We start from the raw sequence: 27,661 nt of genomic DNA on the forward strand, positions 1-27,661 counted from the left end.
AATGTTTGAATGAAAGGGAATTACTGTTGGAGGGAGATGGTTGGTGATCACCTTACTCTCTTTCATTTTCCTCTATTAATAGCTACAGTGCACATGGAATTTTAAAGTTATTTCACTATTACTAATTTTTCCTGATTTCACACCCACCCAAAAAAATCTCTGTGAACCCTCTCGCTCCAATGTAACTCGAAAACCAAAATACAACTGGCCTTTTGACTGGTAAAAAACAAACTGAAAGCAACCCATTTTGCCTCCTCTCTCACCTTTTTCCATTTATTTATTTTTGTTTATTTATTTTCTATTTACAGAGCTGGGTTTCACCAGTATTTCTGATTAAATTATTTTTATTGTATGCGCAGTGTGAAATCTCTTCTGAAGTCTCTAAATAAACTATATTTTTAAGTAAGTCCAAAAAATGTTTTGTCAACAAAGAAATGAAAACTGACTCTAGGTGCTGCCATTTTTAAACTGTTGTTGCTATCTTTTTCTTTTCATACTCTTATTCCTGCTTTTTGATGGTTGTAGTGCATTAATATTTACAAGATGAGATGCAGTTTTCTGTTTATGTTAGCAGTCTTCTGTCTGTGAGATATGGACCAACCAGAATGCAGGATTTCCTTTCTCATCGATGCATCAGGTTCATAATGTAAGATGCTGTAATAAACGGCTATGTTGTCACTGTATGGAAGTGTAATGTGTTGCCATGATGTCGTTAGTACTTATATATGGGTGTCGTGTTGAAATTGCAAAACAATTTGTACTGTCTGCTGACGTGTGGGATTATGTGTGTGTACATTCATTTATCATGGTGTGTGATTAGTTTTATGTTGATTGTGTGACTGGAGATGAAGGAATTTTTAGTTCTAGAGTTAAGTTAAAACTTACCTCATTGTAGATTTGATGCCTGTTCCAGCACTTTTTGTTTGCTCATTTATTTTAAAGCAAGAATGTGTAAGTTGCTTAGTTTGTGCACCCTGTTTTGTGCATCAGCCTTCCTGTTAATAAGCAGGATCTACATTCCTCATACCTAACTGATGAACTTTGAGATGATGCCCTCTTTGCTGTGGCAGTAAGCCATTTTTTGTGAATTATATGTGACCTTGATAATGCCCCAAATTTATGTAATTTATGTGAAAAACTGTGCTATTCAAGTGATAGTAAAAAGTTATCTGTAACATGCTGTATGGAACACCCTCTTAATAGTTTACGTTTTCCCCATATATGATACTTTTAAGAGGCTCATGAAGGTCCCATACACATGACATGACTGCCATCTTGAATTACCTCTGTGGTAGAAGGATACCTCAGCTACCATTCTTTAGAAAGTTTCAGAGTTTCTTCAAGCATAACAAGAAACTTTTTGAATCATTTGAATAAAAAACAAAGATTTGAAAGGTTCTGAAATGGCCATAGGAAATCTATCTTCTGACTGTGGATGTTAAAAAAAAATTGAACTAGATTTTTGACTGGTCCACAGAACACTTAAAATTCCTCCAGGGACAAAAATTTTAAAATTTCAGCTAAAAGCACTGTCTTGTGTGTGCTCCTGTTTATAGTCCTGGTAACTAATGCATAGCGCTGGAACTAAGGCACCTGGCTTTACTGGTGGACAATTACAACAAATAGTCTCAGTTAAAAAACAAAATTTAAAACCCTTTAAAACAGGCCTACTCTAGCTTTTCTGTGTCAAGTTTTGTACCTTCCATATTTTAGAAAGAGATTATGAATGGTTTAGAGAGTTTATAAAAATTGTTTGGGGATTACTTCTGACATCTCTGTCTCTGCAGTCAGATTCCTTAGTTACCTTGAGTCAAACTGCAGGAGGGAAAAATTAAAACTAACGTATGTGCAGCAATTCTAAAAATGGCCTAATAGTTTTAATCTACTTTTTCAGTGTCACTTAATTAATATCTAATAAATCAGTCTTTTCTAGGGCGAGAAGCAAGAATGGTGTGGTCCACTGGGAAGCTGGAGGTCTCCCCATTCCCAGTGATATAAAGTACTGTAGGAACATGAGATACTTGAATTCAAAGCTTTGACATTTATGGCTAGAAAATCCATCACTGACAAAGGACTGAATCTTGCCCCGCTGGACTTGGTTTGGCGTAATTTTGTGAGGGGAAAATCCATATTTGTAGGAAGGAAGAGAAGGAAACATTTCTCTCTCAGGGTAGTTTAGGGAAAACAAACAAACAACACAGTAGCTGTTGGAAGCTGGGGCGGGGGGAGTGGTATGGAATGTTAAAATAAGCCCCAAGGAGACAGACTAGTGGGCATGGGATGCCACCACAAGCATGTGATAAATTGCTCTGGTATTTGACAAACTAAAGACATGTAATGAATAAATTTATCACATGTGTCTCCAATTCATCACAGCGATATCACCTCCACATATATGGTGTGTTGTAATATGAAATATTTAGTTGTTTGGTTATCTCTGGGTCTTACAAATAAAAGTACTGAAATCAAAAGATTTACAAGAACATACGTGCTATTTAAAACTAAATTAAAGATGATAGGTCCAGTGTCGTAGCTTACAAATGGAGACCATTGTATTATTTTTATAGTGGCTGAAGATGCATTAGGTACTTGCGAATGGCCTGAATCCCAATATACGGACCATGAGTTAGTATCCAAACTCACCCCTCAGGTTTTTTTATTATTCGTAACTCAAACGTTTAAGCCTAAGCTTCCTCCTCAAGCCCTACAGTTTCCCTTTAGGATCTCCTCTTGCCCAAAGAGCTGCTTCCACTCCTTTATATCCTGGATGGAATAAACTAGACTCCCCTGCCAACATGACTCAGCTATAATTGTCCTAAATTTCAGTACAGCATTTTATTGACTCAACAGAAAAGCCCTTTATTCCTACACAGGGTCGTAGAGTCTGCCCTGTTACCCCACAGAATAAATAGAAAGACATGGTCCCCATCCTGAAGAGTTTACAATCTAACTTTAGACCTGATGGGAAGAGTGAAGGTGAAAATCAGTAGGGAGACGATGGAGTAAGGATAGACAAAGGCTACTGCTCTGTTTATACAGGCATGCGTATTTGTTCCAGTCTAAGTATTTTCAAATAGTAACTGCTATTATTGACTTAGGAGAAATAGCGGGTATTGGCAATAGCGTTGTTTAAAATTATAAGGAGCTTGGTAGGAGGCAATCAAAAAGAAATGAGATGAAAATATAGCTTCAGCTGAATGCTAAAGAACACATGATATAGTTACAAAAGAGCATTACAGGGCTCTGTGGGTAACATGCCTTCTTTTTTCATCAATCAAAAATTATCCACGCATACAATGTTTAATTGTTTGCAGCATTTCTTAGTAGTTGCTATCTCTACGAGAAGATGCTGATTGGAATACACAAAAGGTCTTCAACTCCAATAGTCTGTCAGTAACAGCAGGTTTCTGTAGCTCTCTCAGCTGTGTTATGTATTTAGATCCACCATTCTAGTCCCAAGCACTTTTAGGGTAATTTTATCAATTTTTTTTATCTAAATTGAAAGGGAATAGGGTCTTTGTTTCTATCATTGTATTTATTAATAGAGTGATTAATACAAAGGAATGGTATCTGTACAGTCCCTCTGCAAGTGTGTCATACTTGATCTTTATTGTTTCATCTGAAGATTATTTCTTATTTCCTCAAGATTGTTGCTTCTTAGCTCCTTTATACATTAGACCTGTCTGTTAGCAATATTCACTGTTTCTCCTGCCACTGCTCTCCATTCAGAGACTGAAATATTGGTTCCTGAACAGCTTTTAAAGGTTTTTTTAATACTTTTACTTTTAATATCTTTTGTGCAAAAATGGTCCAAATTGTAAATTAATTTACTCATTTTGCTCCTCATTTAATCTCCTACTGCTATCTGTCCTCTGTGTATGGGAGTAAATCCTCTTTGGACCAGTGCAGCATGGGGGTCTAGAGACATGACCCAGTGTCATCTCTACTGTGGGACTCCTGTTCCTACCTTATTAAAACCCCTGAAATAGTCAGGGTTCAAGAAGCAAGGATCAAAGGCATTACCTTTATGGCTTCTTTACTCCATCCATCCTTTTATCAGGCCTGGTCCATGGCAATGTCCTCTTGCTACATGCATGAGGCATGCCCCCCGGCAGAACAGTTTCCTCCTATAAATTGTCCAGCAGATCTTTAGTTCATTAAAAGCCACTACTGAAACAAAAAAGCCTTAAGGCAAGAGGATTTCAAGTGTTCTGACATCTAGGGGCCCTTGAACAATCGACTATTAAGGACGACATAAAGTCTCCTGAAGGATTCAATCCTGCTCTCCTTTTAGCTGGTAGTAAATCCTGCATTGAATTGAGAGAGAAGAAAATCAGGCTCCAAATCAATGCCCTTTCTTTTTAATCATATTGAATCAGTATTTCTGTAAAAGAGGGTGAATATTCTCTGAACACATCACAATATGCCCTAACTGGAACAGTGGCAACACTGCTTTCCTTCCAAAATGTGAATGTTGCAGCTATGCAGTCTATACTGCTAACTTCTGCAGAGGGACATTCCGTAGAGCTGCTAGGTACTTATAAGGTCCCTATTTTTGGAGTATCTAAGCAACATTAAATAGGCAGATTGTGAATTACTGTACTGTACCATCTGTGGATGGGAGCAATAATCTTGGCGTTAAGCGGCTTCTACTTGTTTTATGATGTGTACACTTGCTTTAAGTTATCACATTGGCAGAGTAATATTGATGTTTCCAGAGTTACCTCTTGCTTTTCATTGCAAAGTTGTGCAAGTTTCTGTCCTTTCACTACTGTGTGACACATGAAAATGGATGTACCATCCTTGTTTTGTTTACTCTGTCCTGGTTTAATTGATAAGGTGGTAGTTTGCTAGACTTTTAAATCGCTCTTTGGTTAGAATATTTCCATATGTTTTACATCAATTAAGTGTTTCCATAACCTTTTTTAAAAGGAATCTTAACCCAATTCCATTTTTCTATTAAATTACATGTTAATTAACTGCCAACAATTTGTTGCCAATTCCAACCCAAACTGAAAAAAGTATTGCAAAGATGGTAAATATCCTTGTAGATGTAGTGGTAGAAAAAATGGTAGAACAAATCAAAGTAGAAAATAATCACATAGGAGAGGAAAATGGGGAGAGGGAGAGAGAGAGAATCTGTTGCAGAAAAAAGAGAATTTCTGAAGGTTGATCATAGCCCCAGAATTATACATGATGGGGAACATCCATGTCTGAATCATCAAGTTTGTGATGGCCTTTTGGACTGGAACTCTACAACCTTTTACTCTGGGAGCAAACTATAACCCTGATGAAACAATTTAGGAGAAAACTACAAGCCCGCTGATTATCCTGGAGTGGGTTGGAGACATATCTGGCCCTGAGAAAAATGTCAGAAGAGGGTAACAGAAAGAGACAAAGGTAGTCATTAATACAAATGTTAAGTGTGAATGTGAAAAGGAAATAGTGTTAAATATACAGGCAGACATCAATAAAAGGTGATCAAAGTAAATGTATAGGTAGAGAGATTAAAGAGGAAAGAATAATGTAGACAATAATGATTTAAAAAATGAGTAAAAAAAAAACACAGCTCCTAGCTCAGGAGATTAAAATTTGGGGGATAATAGGGAGAAACTTAAAATGATATAAAACAGTAAGAATTGTTCACAGCAAAGAGAATTGATGCATACAAAACATTTACAATACATTAGGCAACTGGGCTTTCAAAGGTCTGCTTATAACTATTTTTGTTAACCTGAAAAATAATCATATTATGAATTTGCCTCATTCCATAGTGAATTGTTGATGACTGTTGGTGGCAACAAATTGTCTTTGATTAGCTGGTGGTGGCTCACTGCCCTGGCACAAAATTTTACTCTTCAGAATTGTTTTTTGCTTTCTAAGAAGTGAAATTGTGCCCAATTACAACAGCATATTTAGCTTTTTAGCCTTATATGTTTGTAGACAATAAGTATTTAAATCATATCACAGTCTGAATTATTTAGATTGTTTGGGAAAATATACATATTGTATTATCAATTAATGACATAAATTGGGGTAATAGGAAATTTGTTAGCTGTGTAGAAAAATCTCCAAAACACAAAGCAGAATTATTTTTCTATGAATGGGAGGGATTTTTCTATATCTTATGGCTTTTCAAGAGCTCTCATTTTCATACATATCTTTCAAACTTAATCATGTTTTTGAAAGAATTCAAGTGTTTACTTATTTTATTCAAAAAGTAAACAAATTAAGTTCAAGCATCACTGAACTGTACAGAAGGTGATTCTTGGATTATAAACTAAACCATGAAAAGTATTATACAAGTTGTATTCATATATTATATTATTTACATAACATAGAGATAGTAAGTACACAATAAATGTAAATTAGATAGAGCAATAGAGAGCTAACTTTATAGCAGATTTGCCTGCAACCTATGTTATTTTTAGAATAAATATGATTTTCAGACAGGAGACTGGGGAGAACCTTCAATTACCTTACGACCACCTAACGAAGCGACAGCATCAACTCCAGTACAGTACTGGCAACATCACCCAGAGAAACTCATCTTCCAGTCATGTGATTATAAAGCATTTGTAAGTATTGGTAAAATCAGTGCTTTGGTTTCTGATAGATTGCATATATATGTGTTTCTGATCATGTTAAATGCTGACGGTGTTGAGTTTTTTAATTTATAATATTTTCCAGCAACAGGAGGTTGTTCTTTATTTTTAATGGACCAAGGTATTTCCTTTGAAACAATTCCATAGTTAATAAATAAGAAGCAAACATCAGAAATATTTTTTGTTTTGGTTCTCTGATGTATTACAGCCCATGCATCTATAGCAACTGAGAAATGATGCCATCAGAAAAAGGCTACAGGGCTATCCAAGTGACAATGAAAGCAAATGGCACACTTTCTGTGACCATGCCGCATTCCCCAATCTTATAAACTGATGCTTTTATACACACAGCACACAAATTCAGCCACAATAGAATTTTCAGATAGTAAGGTATCTATTACAAAGACGTTACAAACACCGGTAAAATTTCAAGGGCTCATGGCCCCATATCCTACATGTATCAGACAAAAAAAATGAAATCCATTTCACTTTTCAGCTTTTTTTCCATATTTTTCCTTACAAAGTTTACTAATTGACAGCTATTTGTGTTTAATGAAACTTTTCCTCTCAAAGCTCATCTTACCTTGCGCTTTGATCCAGCAGTGAAGTCATAATCAAATATAACCATTGCCCATTATTTCCATGGCACTAGATGAAAATGTGCATAAACCAAGGATCATGGGTTCTTTGTCCCTGCAGGATCAGTCAGAAGACAGGATATTAAAACACATGGGGCACCAACGTTCTTTTATACACAGACTCTCATTTGGGGTGGAATAAAGGTGCAATGCCTCAGCTGTAGCTCCAGGAGGCTGTGACAAAATCTTCAGGGAGCCCAAGCTGTTGTTACTCTCTAAGAGGATGCACCATTCCTTCTCCTTCGCACCTGGCCACCTGTGCTTTGTCCTCTGCCTTCTTTGGGGTGTGAGCTCTTCCTCCCCTTTGCTGTGAGCACAGGCAGTAGAAGGAAGCTGGATTCTCATCCCTCTGGCTTTCCTGCAGGCAGCATCTGGCCACCTCTGCTCTTCAGCTGGTGTGAGGACCCTTCTCAGTAGCTGTTAGCCCCAAAGGGTCGCTAGTGGGGAGAGCTGAGCCTGCTGCTGCATGTCTAATAGCACTTTGGGGGTTGGGACTGGCTTTCCCTTCCCTCCCTTGCCCTCCTTCTGCCACGGGCTCGACATTGATGAGGAAAGAGACATTTTTTCCATGCCTGTCTGCCCATGTGAAAGTTTTGGAGGAAATGTTAAGTGGCTGTGCCTGTGCCTTGCTGTCAGAGCAGCACAGGAACCACATTGTGCAGGGGCAGAGCACAGGAGCAAAAGAGCAGGGGCAGTTCCTGTGTGCCCTCTCCTTGGGCCTGTACAAACAGGGAGGCCCAGTCTTGCCCAAACTGTAGATAAGCAATGGGTGAGTCTCCACGTAAAATGGTGCAGCTGTAGCGCTTCAGTAAAGACGCTACTCCACAGATAGGAAAGCGTCTCCTGCCGACGTAGTGAATCCACCTCTGCGAGAGACGATAGCTGTGTCAACTGGAGAAGCCCGCCCGTCGGCACTGCATTGCTCAGGGGGGTGGATTTTTCCAATACTGATGTAAGTTTATGGTGTTGACCTGGCCTATAACAGCAAAGGGAGCACAGAAAGACGTTAGCTGAGGGCTGGTCTACACTGAAAACTTACATCAGTGTGTAAGAAATCCATGCCCCTGAGAGAAGTAGCTATACCAGCCTAACCCCCAGTATAGCCAATTCTAGGTCAATGGAAGAATTCTTCCGTCAACCTAGCTACTGCCTCTTGGGAAGGTGGATTAAATACAGCGATGGGATAACTCCTCCCATTGCCATGGCGAGTGTCTACACTGAAGCAGACAACACATCTGTACCAGTTTTAAGTGTAAGCATACCCTAAGACTATATGCTTTAGTTTAAATGTTCTTAGATCAAAGGTCGTTCCAATGTGAATGTTCTATCTTAAGGGCCCAAACTTGTTTCCACTGAAGTCAATAACAAAACCCCCATTCACTTCACTGGGGCAGAATCTGTCCCTAACTGGGACTCGATCCAAGACTTAGATAGAATCACAGATGTTTAGCTTATATGCTTCAATTTCAATTTATTTTATAACCTACAGTACTTAACTGAATAAAACTAGACTACCGTATATTTATGCAGTTGCACAGGGCTTTCTTACCTTTCTGTCTTAGCTGTAATGCACCAGGTTATGGCCCTCAGTACTGTACTGTGCTCCACTACTATCTATCCTGAAACAAGTGTACATTTTTACCTTTTTTCAGTCCGCATATCTGTGGCACACAGGTGTGAACTAAAGTCTTTAAAGAGACTTTCTGACTGTAGGCCTAGAAACAGTGTATTTTAAAAAAAGAAAAGGAGGACTTGTGACACCTTAGAGACGAACAAATTTATTTGAGCGTAAGTTTTCGTGAGCTACAGCTCCCTTCATCGGATGCATTCAGTGGAAAATACAGTGGGGAGATCTATATACATAGAGAACATGAAACAATGGGTGTTACCATACACACATAACACCCATTGTTTCATGTTCTCTATGTATATAAATCTCCCCACTGTATTTTCCACTGAATGCATCCGATGAAGGGAGCTGTAGCTCACGAAAGCTTACGCTCAAATAAATTTGTTCGTCTCTAAGGTGCCACAAGTACTCCTTTTCTTTTTGCGGATACAGACCTCACGGCTGCTACTCTGAAACCAGTATATTTTAACTATCTGTGCATATTGATTGGCTCACATCAGCTGCACATAGCTTAGCTTTACTGTCTTCTGCAACTCTATAATTATATACAGTGATGTGATTTTTGCAGATGGCTGCTTTAAAAAAAGTGGTAAATGCTTTGTTTTGCAATCAGATGCAATTTTTTAAGATGGCACTCTGGAGTGCTTTCTGTTTAATTTGAGGAACTACTTGCTGGTACCACTTACAAGTTCTCCCTCTAAATTCATTTGTTAGTAAATGTTCCTGTTTTATACAGAATATGGAGTAGCAACCTCCATTTGAAATTCCAGTATCTCAAAGTATATAGTAAAAAAAAATCCAAATCCTATAATATTTAGGCTACCTACTACTATTCTGGTTTCCTCAGCTTTTTAGCAGTCTTTTGTAGATTTGTCTTTGCTCTGGATTTTAACTACAGAAAATTGAATGTACTCTTATTTTAGTATTTAGGTTCTATGCTGGTAAAAGAGCTTAGAGGCACAGAATCAACACAGGATGCCTGTGCAAAAATGAGGGTAAGTCAATACATGTATATTTTCCTGTCTAATAATTGAAATAGTAGGTACTGTTGAGTGAACTAAAGTTACCACTTTATAATGCCACATTATGCATCTATTTTCCTTGAAATTACTTCGGTATTCAATAGAAAGTCCATTCTGCCCTTGATCTTGATTTTAAGTAATAGATGTTTTATGTAAATTTCAATGATCACACTAAGGCTAAAAGATATGTATATATTTGCTTTGTGTGCTAAATTTGCTATTAATTCTTTGAAAATATTTCAAAGTACTTTTCATACATTTGAGCATGCACATTAGTGAGAATAAATCTTTTTTATTTCATTAATGTTATGGCTTGTGCATGGTAATATAAATACAATTTACTAAATGGAAATATATATACTAGTGAATAATTTATTAACATGTTACAAAGTCATTATTTCCTAATATAGAGCACAGTCCTGCAATCACTTCAACATATGAATAACTTTACTTTCATTAACAGTCTCTTTCTGTTAATGAAACTACTCACGTATTTAAAATTTTAAAGATCAGGCCTATGGAGATAAATTCTTTTCTACCCTTTTACAGGAAAAAATGGCAGATATTTGCAAACTATTAAGAGCAAGTTTTTATGTTGACCTAGTGCCTCATTCTGTATGCTTAAAGAAATTATTAGGAAGCCCAATTTGGATCTGACAGTCATGATACTATTAGAAACAAAATATAGACAGCCTAGCTATACAATATCTATCCAATTGTAACATATTTTATTATGTGCACATTACAATCAACTGTGTTCTCATACGCATGTTAGTCTGAAGTGGTTAAGAATAATGAAGAATATAAGTACTGAGTAATCTATTGCAGATGAAAAACTGTGTGCATGGATGAGTATAATGCATTCATTGATTTATGGATCTTAGCGGCATCATGCATGATGCCTCTTCAGTGCTAGATTTAACATTTGTATCTGCTGTGGAGCTAGAGAATGTGTAAAACTCATGCAGTCAGACAACCATTTCCTTATTGGTTACATATCTACAGTACACAGGCTTTCACACAAGTTATTCTAGCTAAGGGCTGACAGTAATTTATGCTTTATAAATTGCCTGAAGATCTGTGTTTTTTCAGCTGACTGCATACTAATAATTCTAACTCGCATTGGATACTCCCCCTCTTGGTGGAAACTCACCCCTTTTTGAAGGACCCACAATCACAAATGTGTGATTTTGGGGGGGCTAGACAAAGGGAGAGTGTACTATCTATAATTTAGGTTTTAAGCCCCTCAAACTCAGTATTAACTTTGTTTTTCAGAAAGATGCATATACAGATCTGAGGGCAGAATTTGGCACCTCAGTAATATATGACATCCTCAATAAATTTATTATATTTGACTCAACTCAGAACAACATCAACATAATTATAAATATGCTGTGGTCAATTTATGAGTATTTAAAATGTGCCATCACTTTGATTCAGATTTAAATTACATTTCTTGAAGATTAATCTTATGAAAATCAGCTGAATAGGAATTTTAGATTTTCCCTGACAGTAACAGATAGCTTTATTGGTAAGATATGTGGAACTGATACAATTAAATACTATTCTGTTGCTTTTTAAAATTAAACTCTTTTTAAAACATTTTAGTTTAGACAAAATTCTGCTGATGGTCTTATTTTTCATTGCAAGGAATATTCACATGAAAATAGAATCTTTCTTGCTTAGGATTTCACCTACTCGTGCTTCTTACTCTTTGGGCTTTCTCCTATTCCTATTGAAGTCAATGGCAAAAAAAAATCATTGATCTAAAAATCTTTTAATGAAGGAAATTATATCTGGCATTCAAAAATTTTTCCCTCTGTGTGTAGCCCAGTGGTTCCCAAACTGTTGGCCAGTCCCCACAGGGGGCAGGGAGAGCGCCACCCAGCCCTGCTCTGCCCCCAGCCACAGCCCCATCTCCCAGCCACGGCTCCACACCCGGCTGCGGCCCCAGCTGCCAGCCCCCACCACAGCCTGGCCGCAGCTCTGCCCCAGCCTCGGCCCCCAGCTGCAGCTCTGCTCCCAACCCCAGAGCTACAGCCCCAGCCTGGCCCCCTTGACCAGGCTCATGGTGGGGGCATGAACAGGGGTTGGAAGTACATGGCCATGAAAAGTTTGGGGACCATTGGTGTAGCCTAACTGTTGGCATCTGTGATTTAGAGGGATCAAATTGTCCTAAGCCATCTTGGGTCCTAACCTTGTTCATTACTGTATTTTATGCACCATTAGGTTTATTTATTCTTCTATTATGGTTCTATTTTGCTTTAATTAAAATGCACTAAGAAGATGTGACATTTAATGTATATTTGATTTTCTATCGGGTACCACTGGTACACCCTCGTTAAAGTTAGAATGATTACATTGATGTAACAGAGAACAAAATTTGGCCCGTTGCCTTTAACTCTTATTTTTCCTTTTACATTCGCTAAGCCTGTAACATACTTAAGTTTATGCTATAAATGAACTAAGTGTTAGTTATTCTTTATGGAGTCTGGCAGGTCTTGCTTTTGAAAAAGGATCTGTGAAAATTAGGTGCCTGGAATTTTCCTTAGTGTGGCTTGTGTTGCTTACCTTTGGCCTTATTCTGTTACAAGGAATTTTGATATTCCCTTGATGAATGTTATCTTCCCATCAGTAGATGCCCAACTTGATGATCACTTTAGATAAGCTATTACCAGCAGGACAGTGGGGTGGGAGGAGGTATTGTTTCATGGTCTCTGTGTGTATATAATGTCTTCTGCAGTTTCCACGGTATGCATCCGATGAAGTGAGCTGTAGCTCACGAAAGCTCATGCTCAAATAAATTGGTTAGTCTCTAAGGTGCCACAAGTACTCCTTTTCTTTTTGCGAAGTCTGAAAAAGACCCATCAGGAGAAAAAGTGTCTTAGTCTTCCTTAACCCTTCATGGAATCAGGAAAATTAGGGATGGACATAACCTACTTAGTATGTGATCTGATTTATCCCCTGCCCATGCTGGATTATTCCCTACAGTACATTTTCTAGTTGTTTGTGTTTCTAGTTCTGAACCTGGGGGTCGCAAGCACCAGGTCCAGGGGACTGGCAACCACTCTCTCTTGTTTATGTTGTAACATGGGGTTGCAGTATAGAAGAGATCAGAACCACTGTTTTATTAGGGATCCCTTTTTTGGTCACCCATTGTGCTTTTCAGGTTTTACATCCTAGTAAGTCAGGTGATGAATTTGTTGGGGAAAAAACTCTTCAGGGGCTTCTGGAAGTGATTTCAGCATGGCGCTCCCACTGAAATTTTTGATTGCTTGCTTGCATCTGCGAGCTTATCGCTGCTCTTGCATTCATCCAGAATTATGGACATTTGGCAAGAACTGCGCCCATGAGAAGGATTACTTTTTTCTCCCATCCACATAATTTGATTGGATTGGATTTATTTTTTATGTCTGCCTGTTCAATTTCAGATGACTTCTCTTACAACATCTCTCCCTCCTTCTGCAGACCACAGCACGCACTCCTTATCTTCTTTCCACACCTGCTATAAGATGACCTTTGGTATTTCAAGATTAAATTTTTCTGTCCTGGCCCAAGATGCTTTTATTAATTATATTGAGAGATACATCCAAGAATTTAAGGACTTTCATCCAGCTCAGAATGAACTGGGAGATAGTAAAAGCTGTTCTTTTAGATTTATTGCCTTTGCTTCAAATCTCTGTAAGAACAGGAAGACAGAATAGAATGCCTTTGCCTTTGAAAAAGAAGTCTCCTATCTGGAGCTGGGCAGAGTCCTGTTTCTACACTAGGCTCACACTGGTGTCCACATATCTGAATTCCTTGAATATTGACTACACCAAGAGGGCACTATGTTATACTTACTACCAATTCTGTGAGCACAAAAGTAAGGGGGCTACTTCACTGCTAGTAATCTAAAAAACCCTAAAGTTGAACAACCAAATCATTCAGATTCTAAACAATCCGATCTACAGGGGCATTTGAGAGGATATATGAGAGGATATATTCTTTGGATCCCAGGGCCTCTCTAGACAATAGAAAGAAAGACTTTTCTGGATATGGGGATATGAAGAATCAAGGTTCTAGGGTCCCGATTCAACAAAGTGTGTGCTTAAATGCTTTGCTGAATTGGGATTTAAATACTAGTAGTGTCACACAGCTCAGTCCTTCCATCTTCAGTGATAGGGATAAGCAGAAGGTGGCCTTTCTCAGCTGATGTACCTTATATGAAATGGAGAAATGGAATAGACAGGGGCAGCCTGTCAAGGCCCAAATCTTTTCCTCCCCTCCATGTAAAGAGGAGAATTTGGATGGAGATTGTGGCCTCTTGGACTCAGTCATTCCTTCCCCCCCAAACAAAAGTGAGATAAGGAGATCATTTCCTCTCCCCTACATGTGCCAGCCATTGGAGCTGGCAGGGCATGCGGAGGGAGAGGAGGAGAATCCCACATGCTAAAAAAGTCTTAACAAAGTACTTCCTAAGTACCCCTGCCACTCTCCCCTCTTCTCCCACCCCCACATGGGATTTAAGCGATGTCATTGCCTAAAATCTGGGTTCTGTAATTTCATCTACTAGAGCATGAAACTCACATATTAGAGCTGTGTTTGTATCTTAGAGGGCTAAGATAAACAAAATTGATTAAAAAAATCATACTTGACAACTTGAGGCAAAAGGGCAGCATTTGTCAGATGCCTATAAAAGGTATTTAGCTCCGTGTGATTAAACTGGCTTGTGCAAAATATGATCTCAATCGGAGGCTGAATGTGTTTTGTTCGGGCTCAAACAAAAACAATGAATATGAAGAATGAGCGGGAAAATTGTTAGTGGCACAAGTCAGTGCTCATCAAGCACCATGAATAATACCCATCATTATCACATCAGATGGCAGATTTGTACGTAGTTTGTCAGGTATTAACTAGAGAGTTTCTGTATTCTTTATTTTTAAAAAAACTTTATGAATCAGAAATAAATGGTGACTGTAACTTACTCACATTTTTAGAGGGGTTTGATATGGCTTTTATTGCTGAAGATGAGCCAGAGTCTCTAGAAAAGCTTGTAACGTAGGAGGGAATGTTGGCAGCTGTACACTTGTTGCGTCCTGGGAGGATTCTGGGTGATGCTATTCAGAATTTTGCAAGATCTACAATGGTCAGCTGACCCCAGTCTTGTTGGGAATATTTAAGGAAGCTAACAATAATAGACTTTTCTTGATATATCTGAATAAAGTAGTAATGTCAGTCAACCAAAACAAGGTAGAGACCTACAGCAATGTACAAAGTACTATCTAATATAATTCATTAACGTTGTGTTTAAAGTATTGCAAGAGTGCTTATGGGCTTAATGGAGGAGCTGGCACCAAAATTAGGGCATAATTTCTGAAGTTGTTTATAAAAGAATGAATTCTGAATACTAACTAATGAGGTCTCTTCTAGCTAATGTGACACATGAAAGATTCATGCTACACTGTCATCATGATGCTGGATATGGAGAAGGCATTAGACAGGGTGGAGAGGAATTTGTTTGCTAATCTCAAAAAGCATATTTTTTGGTTAATAGTATGCATTTATTTTAGATAAATCCAACAGTTTCTATTCTATGTACTAATGTTGATCCTGATAGTAGAATTGGATCCACATGGGCTCAAGGAATCTGCCTATGAGAGTCTGACTGCAAGATTGGGGCATAGTTTCTCACCATTTCAGGTATCAATAGATGTAAGGCAAGGATGCTTCCAGTATCATCTTTTGTGTATTATGTCTTTGGACCTTTTTGCCATGGCCATTAAAACAAATATCTTATCCAAAGAGATTACATTAGTATTATATCCAATAAGAATATAAGTGATTTTGTAAAAACTCATGGAACCAAAGAAGCTTGCAAATTTGATAGAATGTATGAAGTACTTTCAAAATTGCCTGGCTACAACACTAATTGGACAAAAAGTGAATGTTTCTTACTATATTCTCTCTTACACAAACAACATTGTCTAAGTGGACCATACAGAAAGTCAGTAAGGATATGTAATCCCCAGAATAATTGTAAGTAAGGCACTTGTGGGTAAAATAAGGGCGAGTGAGTCCTGTACTGAAACACTGAACTTTGGGGGAGGTGGAACAAATTGCCACTAACAATATGGAGTCATGTTCAGACTTTTTCAGAAAATGATATTGACGCTACAGTTTAATTACATATTTGGTAATCTCCACCTATAATCTTCAGATAGCTTTAGAAAGCAAATACAGGCCATAATTAGCAGATTCATTTGTGAAAATGGAAAGCCTGGATTAAACTTTAAGATTTACAAACTCATAAACTTGTACTCCCCATTTATGTATTTATTATGTTGCTAATGGCTTGGTGTAATTGAGTAATCTCTTTAAATAGTATATGCAACATTCAATTTGATTAGTTATAGAGGAAAAATCTGGAAATTAACATGATTTTATATTAGCCAGTATATTTTATTAAGTTGTTAACAAATCATAAAATATAATAAAATTCTTAGTCTTTTTATTAGGGCTGTCGATTAATCGCAGTTAACTCACGTGATTAACTCAAAAAAATTAACTGTGATTTTAAAAAGTAATCGCGATTAATTGCACTGTTAAACAATAGAATAATTGGCATTATTAAATTTTTTGGGATTTCTCCAGTCTCAAATATTTCTATTTCAGTTACAACACAGAATACAAAGTGTACAGTGCTAACTTGATATTATTTATTACAAATATTTGCACTGTAAAAATGATAAACAAAAGAAGTAGTATTTTTCAGTTCACCTCATGGAAGTACTGTAGTGCAAACTTTTTATCATGGAAGTGCAACTTGCAAACATAGGGGTTTTTTGTTACATAACTGCATTCAAAAACAAAACAATGTAAAACTTTAGAGCCTACAAGTGCACTCAGTCCTACTTCTTGTTCAGCCAATAGCTAAGAGAAACAAGTTTGTTTACATATAAGGGACATAACGCTACCAATTCTTAATTACAGTGTCACCTGAAAGTGAGAACAGGCGTTCGCATGGCACTGTTATAGCTGGTGTCGCAAGATATTTACATGCCAGATGCACTAAAGATTCATATGCCTCTTCATGCTTCGTCCATCATTCCAGAGGACATGCTTCCATGCTGATGATGCTCATTTAAAAAAAAACCACCTTAATTAGATTTGTGACTGAACTCCTTGGGGGAGAATTGTATGTCTCCTGCTCTGTCTTACCCACATTCTGCCATATATTTCATGTTATGGCAATCTCGGATGATGATTCAGCACGTTATTCATTTTAAGAACACTTTCAGTGCAAATTTGACAAAATGCAAAGAATATACCAATGTGAAGTTTCTAAAGATAGCTACAGCACTCAGACCAAGATTTCAGAATGTCAAGTGCCTTCCAAAATCTGAGAGGGATGAGGTGTGGAGCATGCTTTCAGAAGTCTTAAAAGAGCAACACTCTGATGCGGAAAGTACAGAACCCAAACCACCAAAAACGAAAATCAACCTTCTGCTGGTGGCATCCGACTCAGATGATGAAGATGAACATGCGTCAGTCCGCACTGCTTTGGATGGTTATCAAGCACAACCCGTCATCAATATGGACACATATCCTTTGAAATGGTGATTGAAGCATCAAGGGACATATGAATTTTTAGTGCATCTGGCATGTAAATATCTTGCGACACCAGCTACAACAGTGCCATGCAAACACCTGTTCTCACTTTCAGGTGACATTGTAAACAAGCAGGCAGCATTATCTCCTACAAATGTAAAGAAACTTGTTTGTCTGAGTGATTGGCTAAACTATAAGTAGAACTGATTGGACTTGTAGGCGCTAAAGTTTTACATTGTTTTATTTTTGAATGTAGGTTTTTTGTACATAATTCTACATTTGTAAGTTCAACTTTCATGATGCACTATAGTACTTGTATTAGGTTAAATGAAAAATACTATTTTTTGTTTTTTACAATGCAAGTGCTTGTAATCAAAAATAAATATAAAGTGAACACTGTATACTTTGTATTCTGTGTTGTAATTGAAATCAATATATTTGAAAATGTAGAAAACATCCAAAAATATTTAAATAAATGGTATTCTATTATTGTTTAACAACACGATTAATCATGATTAATTTTTTTAATCGCTTGACAGCCCTACTTATATTTTTATTACAGTAGCACTCAGAGGTCCCAGATTGAATTGAGACTCTTCTGTTAGGTGTTGTACAAACAAATCCAAATACATGGTTCCTCTCTTGAAGAGCTTACAATGAGGTGAAGGGAGATAGATGCCACCAAATATATATGATTTGTTTATGCATACATTTCTTCTTCTTTATTTAATTACTAATATAATTAGATACAACAAACCCCATCTTCCTCTCAAGCAATCATTAATAAGACGATTTTCAGGGGTATAATGGCAGGGTGGGTCTCAAATGAAATGGACTTGAATTGGGTCCGTGCTACCACAGCAGGTGTTTATCTGGGTCAATGCCTAAATCAAAATATAGGAGGAAATGATTTATTGGTTGAGGACAGGATTTATAGTCATGTGGAAATCTATTTTCTGATTCAGAGAAGATGATTTTCAGGCTTCAGTCCCACATTTTATTGCACAAAGGAAGCATAGGACAGAACATAGACATAACATAGCAGAAATTAAATCTAGAGGATTTATAATATATTAACAGCTGGAACACTGCATTATTAAGTATATATTCATGGTTCACTGAGCCCCTTATAGGCTATTTGTTGTGTGACTTTCCTTACATGTCCTCTCAAAAATATATTCTACCTTAATGGAGTTTAGTTATCCAATTAATTCACTTCAGTCTTTAAAGGTCATGTGGAAGAAGAACTGAGAGTTCAGATCTAAAGTAGCTATTGGGGAAAGATTTCAAATGCATCAGGACAGTCACAAATGAAAATAATGTTTAAAATTATTCACAGAGTACATTGGACACCAACACACCTTAAACTGTGCAAGTTAATTGACAAATGCTGGTAATGTGATAATCAAGGGGATTCTATAGTGATTTCCTATACAAATTCTATAGTGATTTCTGTTAGGTAATATAGATATTCAGGCCTGTCTGTAAAGGGCTATACTCTAAGAATTTAGGTGTATTCTTATCACTTAGGTAGTTATAGAGGTATAAAAGAAAGAATCAAAATCACTGTCTGCCAGTGTAAGAGCTTTCTCTTACTGTGACAGTCTGAGGCCCTGTTCTGAGGCTAAGGCCTTTGGCTAAGCAGCAGAGGCAGCCACAAGCTGGGAAGCGACTGGTCACTTCCTCACGTTCCAAACTAGTCACATTGAAATAAGGTGCTATTGGGCTGTTAGGCATTATCAGGACAGGACTGTATTCCTATCGCCTCCAGAGAAAGGGAAGTGCCTAGAAGATGTAAAAGGAAACTTAGTTTGATAGCATCCTGTCTGGCAAGAACTCACTTATCAATAGCTGGGATGTGAAATCCTCACTTCTGTATTGTTTTGTCATTATAGTTCCCATTTCCCTATTGTTTGTCTGTATAATCTCTGTCTGGTTCTGTGATTGTTTCTGTCTGCTGTATAATTAATTTTGCTGGGTGTAAACTAATTAAGGTGGTGGGATATAATTGGTTAAATAATCACATTACAATATGTTAGGATTGGTTGATTAAATTTCAGTCAAATGATTGGTTAAGGTATAGCTAAGCAGAACTCAAGTTTTACTATATAGTCTGCAGTCAATCAGGAAGTGTGTGGGTGGGGGAAATGGGAACAGGGAATGGGGGTAGGGAAATTGGAATCATGTTTTGCTAAAGGGGAAAATGGGAACGGGGATTGGGGGTGGGGAAATTGGAATCATGTTTAGCTAAGGGTAGGAATGGGAACAGTGCAACAGGTAAGGCTCTGTGGTGTCAGAGCTGGGAAGAGGGACACTAAGGAAAGAAACTGGAATCATGCTTGCTGGAAGTTCACCCCAATAAACATCGAATTGTTTGCACCTTTGGACTTCGGATATTGTTGCTCTCTGTTCATGCGAGAAGGACCAGGGAAGTAAGTGGGTGAAGGAATAAGCCCCTTAACAATTTCTTAGAATAGTGAATACTAAGAGGCAAATATGTAACATTAAGAAGATACGGGATTCTCAAATACCACACAAGTGTGAAAAATATTGTAGGTTATTGTGGTATCTGAGCAGATGTCTCCAGATCTTTTCAAAGATTATTGAAACTATGGTTATATTAACTGATAAATACTAAATGGGATTTTGCCTGGGGAGAGCCCACTGAGAAGGACACAAGGAAGAAAGGAAAGCAGACTTTGACTCCCTCAGGGAACTGATGGGCAAGATCCCCTGGGAGAATAACATGAGGGGGAAAGGAGTCCAGGAGAGCTGACTGTATTTTAAAGAATCCTTATTGAGGTTACAGGGACAAACCATCCCGATGTGTAGAAAGAATAGTAAATATGGCAAGCGACCAGCTTGGCTTAACAGTGAAATCCTTGCTGATCTTAAATACAAAAAAGAAGCTTACAAGAAGTGGAAGATTGGACAAATGACCAGGGATGAGTATAAAAATATTGCTCGGGCATGCAGGAGTGAAATCAGGAAGGCCAAATCACACCTGGAATTGCAGCTAGCAAGAGATGTTAAGAGTAACAAAAAGGGTTTCTTCAGGTATGTTAGCAACAAGAAGAAAGTCAAGGAAAGTGTGGGCCCCTTACTGAATGAGGGAGACAACCTAGTGACAGAGGATGTGGAAAAAGCTAATGTACTCAATGCTTTTTTTGCCTCTGTCTTCACGAACAAGGTCAGCTCCCAGACTACTGCACTGGGCAGCACAGCATGGGGAGGAGGTGACTAGCCCTCTGTGGAGAAAGAAGTAGTTCGGGACTATTTAGAAAAGCTGGACGTGCATAAGTCCATGGGACTGGATGCATTGCATCCAAGAGTGCTAAAGGAGTTGGCGGATGTGATTGCAGAGCCATTGGCCATTATCTTTGAAAAATCATGGCGATCAGGGGAAGTCCCAGACGACTGGAAAAAGGCTAATGTAGTGCCCATCTTTAAAAAAGGGAAGAAGGAGGATCCTGGGAACTACAGGCCAGTCAGCCTCACTTCAGTCCCTGGAAAAATCATGGAGCAGGTCCTCAAGGAATCAATTCTGAAGCACTTGGAGGAGAGGAAAGTGATCAGGAACAGTCAGCATGGATTCACCAAGGGCAAGTCATGCCTGACTAATCTAATTGCCTTCTGTGACGAGATAACTGGTTCTGTGGATGAAGGGAAAGCGGTGGATGTGTTGTTCCTTGACTTTAGCAAAGCTTTTGACACTGTCTCCCACAGTATTCTTGCCAGCAAGTTAAAGAAGTATGGGCTAGATGAATGAACTATAAGGTGGATAGAAAGCTGGCTAGATTGTCGGGCTCAACGGGTAGTGATCAATGGCTCCATGTCTAGTTGGCAGCCGGTATCAAGTGGAGTGCCCCAAGGGTCGGTCCTGGGGCCAGTTTTGTTCAATTTCTTCATAAATGATCTGGAGGATGGTATGGATTGCACCCTCAGCAAGTTTGCAGATGACACTAAACTGGGAGGAGAGGTAGGTACGCTGGAGGGTAGGGATAGGATACAGAGGGACCTAGACAAATCAGAGGATTGGGCCAAAAGAAATCTGATGAGGTTCAACAAGGACAAGTGCAGAGTCCTGCACTTAGGACAGAAGAATCCAATGCACCGCTACAGACTAGGGACCGAATGGCTCGGCAGCAGCTCTGCAGAAAAGGACCTAGGGGTTACAGTGGACGAGAAGCTGGATATGAGTCAACAGTGTGCCCTTGTTGCCAAGAAGGCCAATGGCATTTTGGGATGTATATGTAGGGGCATTGCCAGCAGATCGAGGGACGTGATCGTTCCCCTCTATTCGACACTGGTGAGGCCTCATCTGGAGTACTGTGTCCAGTTTTGGGCCCCACGCTACAAGAAGGATGTGGAAAAATTGAAAAGAGTCCAGTGGAGGGCAACAAAAATGATTAGGGGACTGGAACACATGACTTATGAGGAGAGGCTGAGGGAACTGGGGATGTTTAGTCTACGGAAGAGAAGAATGAGGGGGGATTTGATAGCTGCTTTCAACTACCTGAAAGGGGGTTCCAAAGAGGATGGCTCTAGACTGTTCTCAGTGGTAGCAGATGACAGAACAAGGAGTAATGGTCTCAAGTTGCAGTGGGGGAGATTTAGGTTGGATATTAGGAAAAACTTTTTCACTAGGAGGGTGGTGAAACACTGGAATGCGTTACCTAGGGAGGTGGTGGAATCTTCTTCCTTAGAAGTTTTTAAGGTCAGGCTTGACAAAGCCCTGGCTGGGATGATAATTAGGGATCGGTCCTGCTTTGAGCAGGGGGTTGGACTAGATGACCTCCTGAGGTCTCTTCCAACCCTGATAGTCTATGATTCTATGATTTTATGATTTAACAGTAATAATCAGTTATTGAGTTATTGTTATGCATAATTTGATTCCATTTGTGCCCACACTGTGCTATGTCCTGTACAAATATAAAGGAGGCACAATCTCTCCTGGAAAAAGATGAACAGATGAACAGCAGAGAACATACAAGTCGTCATAGTGGTGAATGACCATCTCATGGTAGTTTGAGGATTGATAACACAATGTTCTTTGAGTGTGTTTCAGTGTGGATCCCAGTGTAGGTGCTTCAGTGTCTCATGTGCATAAGATTGGATTCTTTTGAAAAACAACGTCCATTAGGGCCACATTTGTGCCCTGTCACTCCTCATGCTTCTATGTGAGGGCATAAAGGGTGAAGCAGTAATCACCATCCCTGAGTTCCTGCTTACCACTAATGGGAGCGAGATGAAACCCAGTGAGTGTCCAACCCACTATTTCTGAAACTAAATTGGTGAATAAAATTATCTTCACCCTTTGTCTTTCCTTGTTGTCCTTGAATTGGGTGCGCTAAGTGTGTAGGCAACTGTGTGTAAGTACAAGAAAGAAGAGACACATACACCCTTTACAGCAGGGTGAGATGCTTTGCATCAACTGCCAGCCACAGGGTGGTCACCAAGTTGTCAAGGTTCAAATCCTGCCCATCCTGTGACAGACTCCCCTCATCGATGGGCACAGCCAGTGCTGCCATTGCCGGGGGACAGCTCAGCATGCAGATAGTTTTCTTCCAGAACCCACAAGTCCAGGGATGGTTGACTTGTGACATTTGCTTAAGCAATCTATGTGAGTCACTTCAGACTCAGAAGAAATGAAAACTGAAGTGGAGTCAAAAGAGCAAACATCAATCAACGCTTCCCCAAGCAGAAACCATATCCCAGAGTCAGTCAGAAAAGGGATGGCAACAAAGAGGACACTATCAAAGCCAGCACGGAGAACCTCAACACCAGAGCTGGCACATGTGCCCTGACGCAGAAGGGTGATGCGAAGAGAAGAAGCCACATAGTGCATAAATATAGTTTCAACCACCACACAGGACCATCCTACAAGGAAGATGTAAAAACATCACTCCATGGATTAAGCCTCCAAATCCTCCACAGAGTTGGGAACAGCACAGAGTGGAGGATTCCCACTACAAACATCAACATCTATACCAGTGCTGACAAGCTTTTTGGTCTAAGCTTCACAAATGCAGCTAGGATTGTTCTCCCCATCAACAAGAATACTTCAGCTGGGTAAGGAACTCTGGCAAACCCCAGCCACTCTTTGTCCCATGTCTAAAACTGGTGGAAAAAAGAAATGCCAGATGATCTTAAAAGGCTTTGAACATTTGGTAGTATCCACAGTCCAAGAGAAATCCAGGTTCTCAGAGGGCACATCTTAGGACAAAACAAAGGCAGCAGATTTGACTGCAGTGTTGAGAGCCACATCGGAACTGATCCAAAGCCTCCCACTACTTTCGCAAACCACCTAACCTCTTTCCACCATGTTTGATCCACTACTACATCAGACAAATGGGTGTTAACAATGGGCAACGATGTCTACTGTGTTCGTTTCTACACCTTATCCCCGTCCCTCTTCAGAGACCCATCTCACTGTTACAAAAAGAAGTGACCTTGTTGCTCCTTCTAGGAACCATAGAAGAGGGACCTAAGCAGTACAGAGGAGAAGGCTTTTACTTCTGGTATTTCCTTATGCTAAAGTGGGGGAGGGACTTTGTGCTATCCTCCAAGGAGAATAAGCAAATACATGCACTGCATCAGATTCAGAATGATAACGCTTGCCTCTTCATACCATCTCTGCAGACTCAGAACTCTTGTGGCTCTTGAGTTACATGACACATACCTCTATAAAACTATCTACCCAGCCCACAGGAAGTATCTGAGATTCACAGTGAGATCAAATCACTAGCAGTACAAGATGCTGCCATGTGGACCCTCTGTGGCACTGACAGTCTTCACAAAATGCCTAGTGATGGTAGCAGAATTCCTGAGGAGATAGAGCTTACATGGATGACTGTAAAGCAAGTTCCAGCAGGAAGTGGCAGTGAGCCTAGAATATGCTACCTCTCTGTTCACGCAGCTAGGTCTCCGACTGAAATATGAAAAATCATCTCTTATCTCATTACAGATAGAGCTGATAGGCACTATGATTGAATACAGATTGCTGAGAGAGTACCTGCCAAAGACAGGTTTCCGTCACTGCAATCACAAACTTGCCTTGAAGTGTTAGGTCATATGTCAGAGTGTATATGTTTGATACTGTTTGCCAGACTTCACCTTCAGTCCCTACAATTCTGACTCAGGTCCATTTACTCTCCATTGAGACACTGCAGTGATAGGAAGATCTCAGTGCTACCTCATGTCCTCACAGAGTTGATAGGGAGGATGGAACCCAAAAATCTGTGGGAGGTGGTACTGTTCTCATCCGCCTTCCCAACAAAGAGTGTGATCACAGAAACGTCTGGGGCAGGGTGATGTCAGCTGGACCACCCACAAATGAATGGGACCTGGTCCTCAGGAGACATAGGACTTCACATAAACATCCTGGAACTCAGAGCTGTCAGGCTAACCAGTATAATGTTCCTACCTGTCCTCCAAAATTCCATAGTGCAGCTCCTGATGGGCAACATCTCCATGATGCCCTACATAAACAAGCAAGCCAGTGCCCACTCATCACCCCTCTTCCTGCAAGCTATCAAACTTGACATGGTGCCACCAACATGGGAGAACCCTGTTGGCTCTTCACCTCTTAGGAGTCAGCAATGACCTGGCAGAATTCCTGAGCAAACAATTATGACCAATCATGAGTGGTCCCTGCAGAGGTCCATCAAAGCCAATATTCTATTGGGGAAGGGGGTCCCACGATAAACCTATCAAAGACAATACCAAGCGCCAGAATTTTTGTTCCAGAGGGGGCATGAACCTGGGGTCATTGCCAGATGCCTTTCTTCTGCAATGGAATCCAGGCCTCCATTTGCCTTTCCACCAACTTTCCTGATCCCCAGGTGATTTCCAATATCAAAAGAAACAAACCCACAGTAAATCTCATCATTCTCCCTACTGGCCAATGGCTGACTGACTTAAAGATGCCCATGCACCCTTTGATTCAGCTCCAAAACTGCCCGGTTCTGATGTCACAGCACCACAGTCAGATAGTCCAACCAGACTCAAAGTCCCTTTACCAGAAAGCCTGGATGTTGGCTGGTTGAGTACCACGGAAAGGGAGTGCTATAGGCAAGTCCCAGAAATCCTGATATAGACAAGGAAAACATCCACCAGAGGGACTTATTTGTCAAAATGGAAGAGGTTCTTGATATGCAGAGCCAGCATGGCTTAGACCCTCTGCACACTTCAATACCAAAGCGCGTAGACTGTTTGCAGCATCTGAAACAGTCTGGCCTTTCATTCAGCTCCACTGAGGTTCATCTAATAGCAATATCAGTTTGCCATCCACCTGTGCAGTCATGTTCCATCTTTCACCCAGAGTTATCAGAATTCATCAAGGCCCTGTTACATACTTACTCACTGGTAAAAAGAACCTGCTCCTACTTACTCTCAAGGCTTTCAGGATGCTCCTTACTTCATCTCACTCTGAAGACAGTCCTTATGGCTCACCCTCTTATCAGAACATTTCATAGGATAAGGTGGTGCTGAAACCCAGGCTCATCCCCAAGGTGGTGTCAGAATTCCATCTGAATCAACCAATCAATCTGCGTGACTTCTTCCTGAAACCCCCAATTTTTAAAATCTGCACGGCGGCAATGTAGAGTAACCCACTGACATTCATCAAATGCTGTGCCCTGGACTAGACAGCCAAGGCAAAGGCCCAGTTCAGGAGAGTGGTACTACAATCTCTGACTAATGCAGCTGATACTACTCTTCCCTCCATCCAGAGGGAGTACTGCTTGCCAGTCACCTATCATGGGATTTATGCTGCCATCCTCAAAGAAGAAAGAATGGTTATTTACCCTACACTAACTGTGGTTCTTTGAGATGATGATATCAGTCTGGATCCTATAATCTGCCCTTCATCCCCACTTTCAGAATCCTCAGTGAACACAGGCTTCAAATTGCAAGAGAACTGAGGGAGAGTCATGGCCACTCCACCCTTTGTGCCTTCCTGTTGGAACATGAGGATGCACAGGGCCCATGCATAGCCCTGACAAATGCTGGTATTCAAAAGATATCCAATCTTGCGCACATGAGGTATATGGGCATCTATAGTAGACTCCACACTGACAACATCATCTCAAAGAACCACAGTTACTGTAGAGTAAATAACAGTCATTCTTTTTGTTATTGTTGCTTTTCTTTAGAAATAATCTATCCCCTGTTATCTCTCAACCTTGACATGGAGATCAGCTAGTTTATGCAGGTGTTACATAGAATTGGCTTCTCAGGGAGGATTTAAATGCAGATAGTGGCCTTGCAGATCAGATCTGAGTGGGGGTGTTCCATCCCTAGGGGGTGGTACGGAAGAAGGGCAAAGGACTAATGAAGTGGAGTAATGACATGTAAAAGCTGGCATCACTGGCAGAGTAAAGGGGATGGAGGGGAAGGGAGTGACATTGAAACAGCCAGGATGGAAAAATAGGGAGGGCAGAACTATGCAAGGTTTTGAAGGCAAGGACATAAAGGTTGAACTTGAAGGAAGTCCTGTGGAGAGACTAAAAGAGATGATGGTGTGATTGGACCAATGGACAGAGAAGATTAATTTAGTGGGTGTGCTTTATATGGATTAGGAGAGAGTGGATAGTGTTGTTAGGAAGGCCAGACAGGAGGCAGTTAAATTAATTAAGATAAGAGACAGAGTCCCTGAACAAAAGATTTTGCTGTAGGGTAGAAAGAAAAGGATGGAAGTTAGAAGCTGGGTTGCTAGATGATTAAATCTGTGTTGTCATGTTTATGAATATTTTGTCTGGAAATGGGTATATTGCTTGCTATTCTGATAGCTGGATATACAGAAGCTTTCATAAATTCACTGTCACGCGTTCTGTGAACTGTCACTGAATTTTATGAAGAAGCTCAAATTTGACATCTTTTTCACACACACACTCCATAGGCATCAGTACTCTGTTTTCCATGCTCAAGAGAAATGCGGATGGAATTAGTACCTTAATGCAGATTTTGCTACATTCTCTGAAATTTCCATTTACTCTTCCCTTTTTTTAAAAAAGGGAACGTTTTTAGCCCTTCTGGTTACAAGAATCTTTATCCAGTATAGATTGTCTTGTTCAGTCTGCCACCATTAATAAAAGAGATGCAACCACACATGCGCACGCACACACACACAAAATATATATAGGTGTTAACTATGGAACTTGATTAGCACAGACA

At 39.6% G+C, this 27,661-nt stretch overlaps 1 protein-coding gene across 12 annotated transcripts in view; it reads left to right on the plus strand.

The window, feature by feature from the left end:
• ANKS1B (ankyrin repeat and sterile alpha motif domain containing 1B) overlaps window positions 1-27,661 on the plus strand; it is a 746,995-nt gene that overhangs the window by 686,953 nt on the left and 32,381 nt on the right. For 6 of the 12 annotated variants that reach the window (XM_073327427.1, XM_073327424.1, XM_073327425.1 and 3 more), the window contains 3 exons: window positions 572-646; window positions 6,450-6,578; window positions 9,797-9,868. The exons of 1 other annotated variant lie outside the window; for it this stretch is intronic. In XM_073327427.1, the coding sequence (XP_073183528.1) occupies window positions 572-646; window positions 6,450-6,578; window positions 9,797-9,868 (276 nt within the window). The remainder of the gene's footprint in view (window positions 1-571; window positions 647-6,449; window positions 6,579-9,796; window positions 9,869-27,661) is intronic. 5 more of the 12 variants (XM_073327436.1, XM_073327429.1, XM_073327435.1 and 2 more) reach the window with 2 other exon arrangements.

This window comes from Lepidochelys kempii, chromosome 1 (assembly GCF_965140265.1).
Source record: "Lepidochelys kempii isolate rLepKem1 chromosome 1, rLepKem1.hap2, whole genome shotgun sequence".
NCBI lineage: Eukaryota > Metazoa > Chordata > Testudines > Cheloniidae > Lepidochelys > Lepidochelys kempii.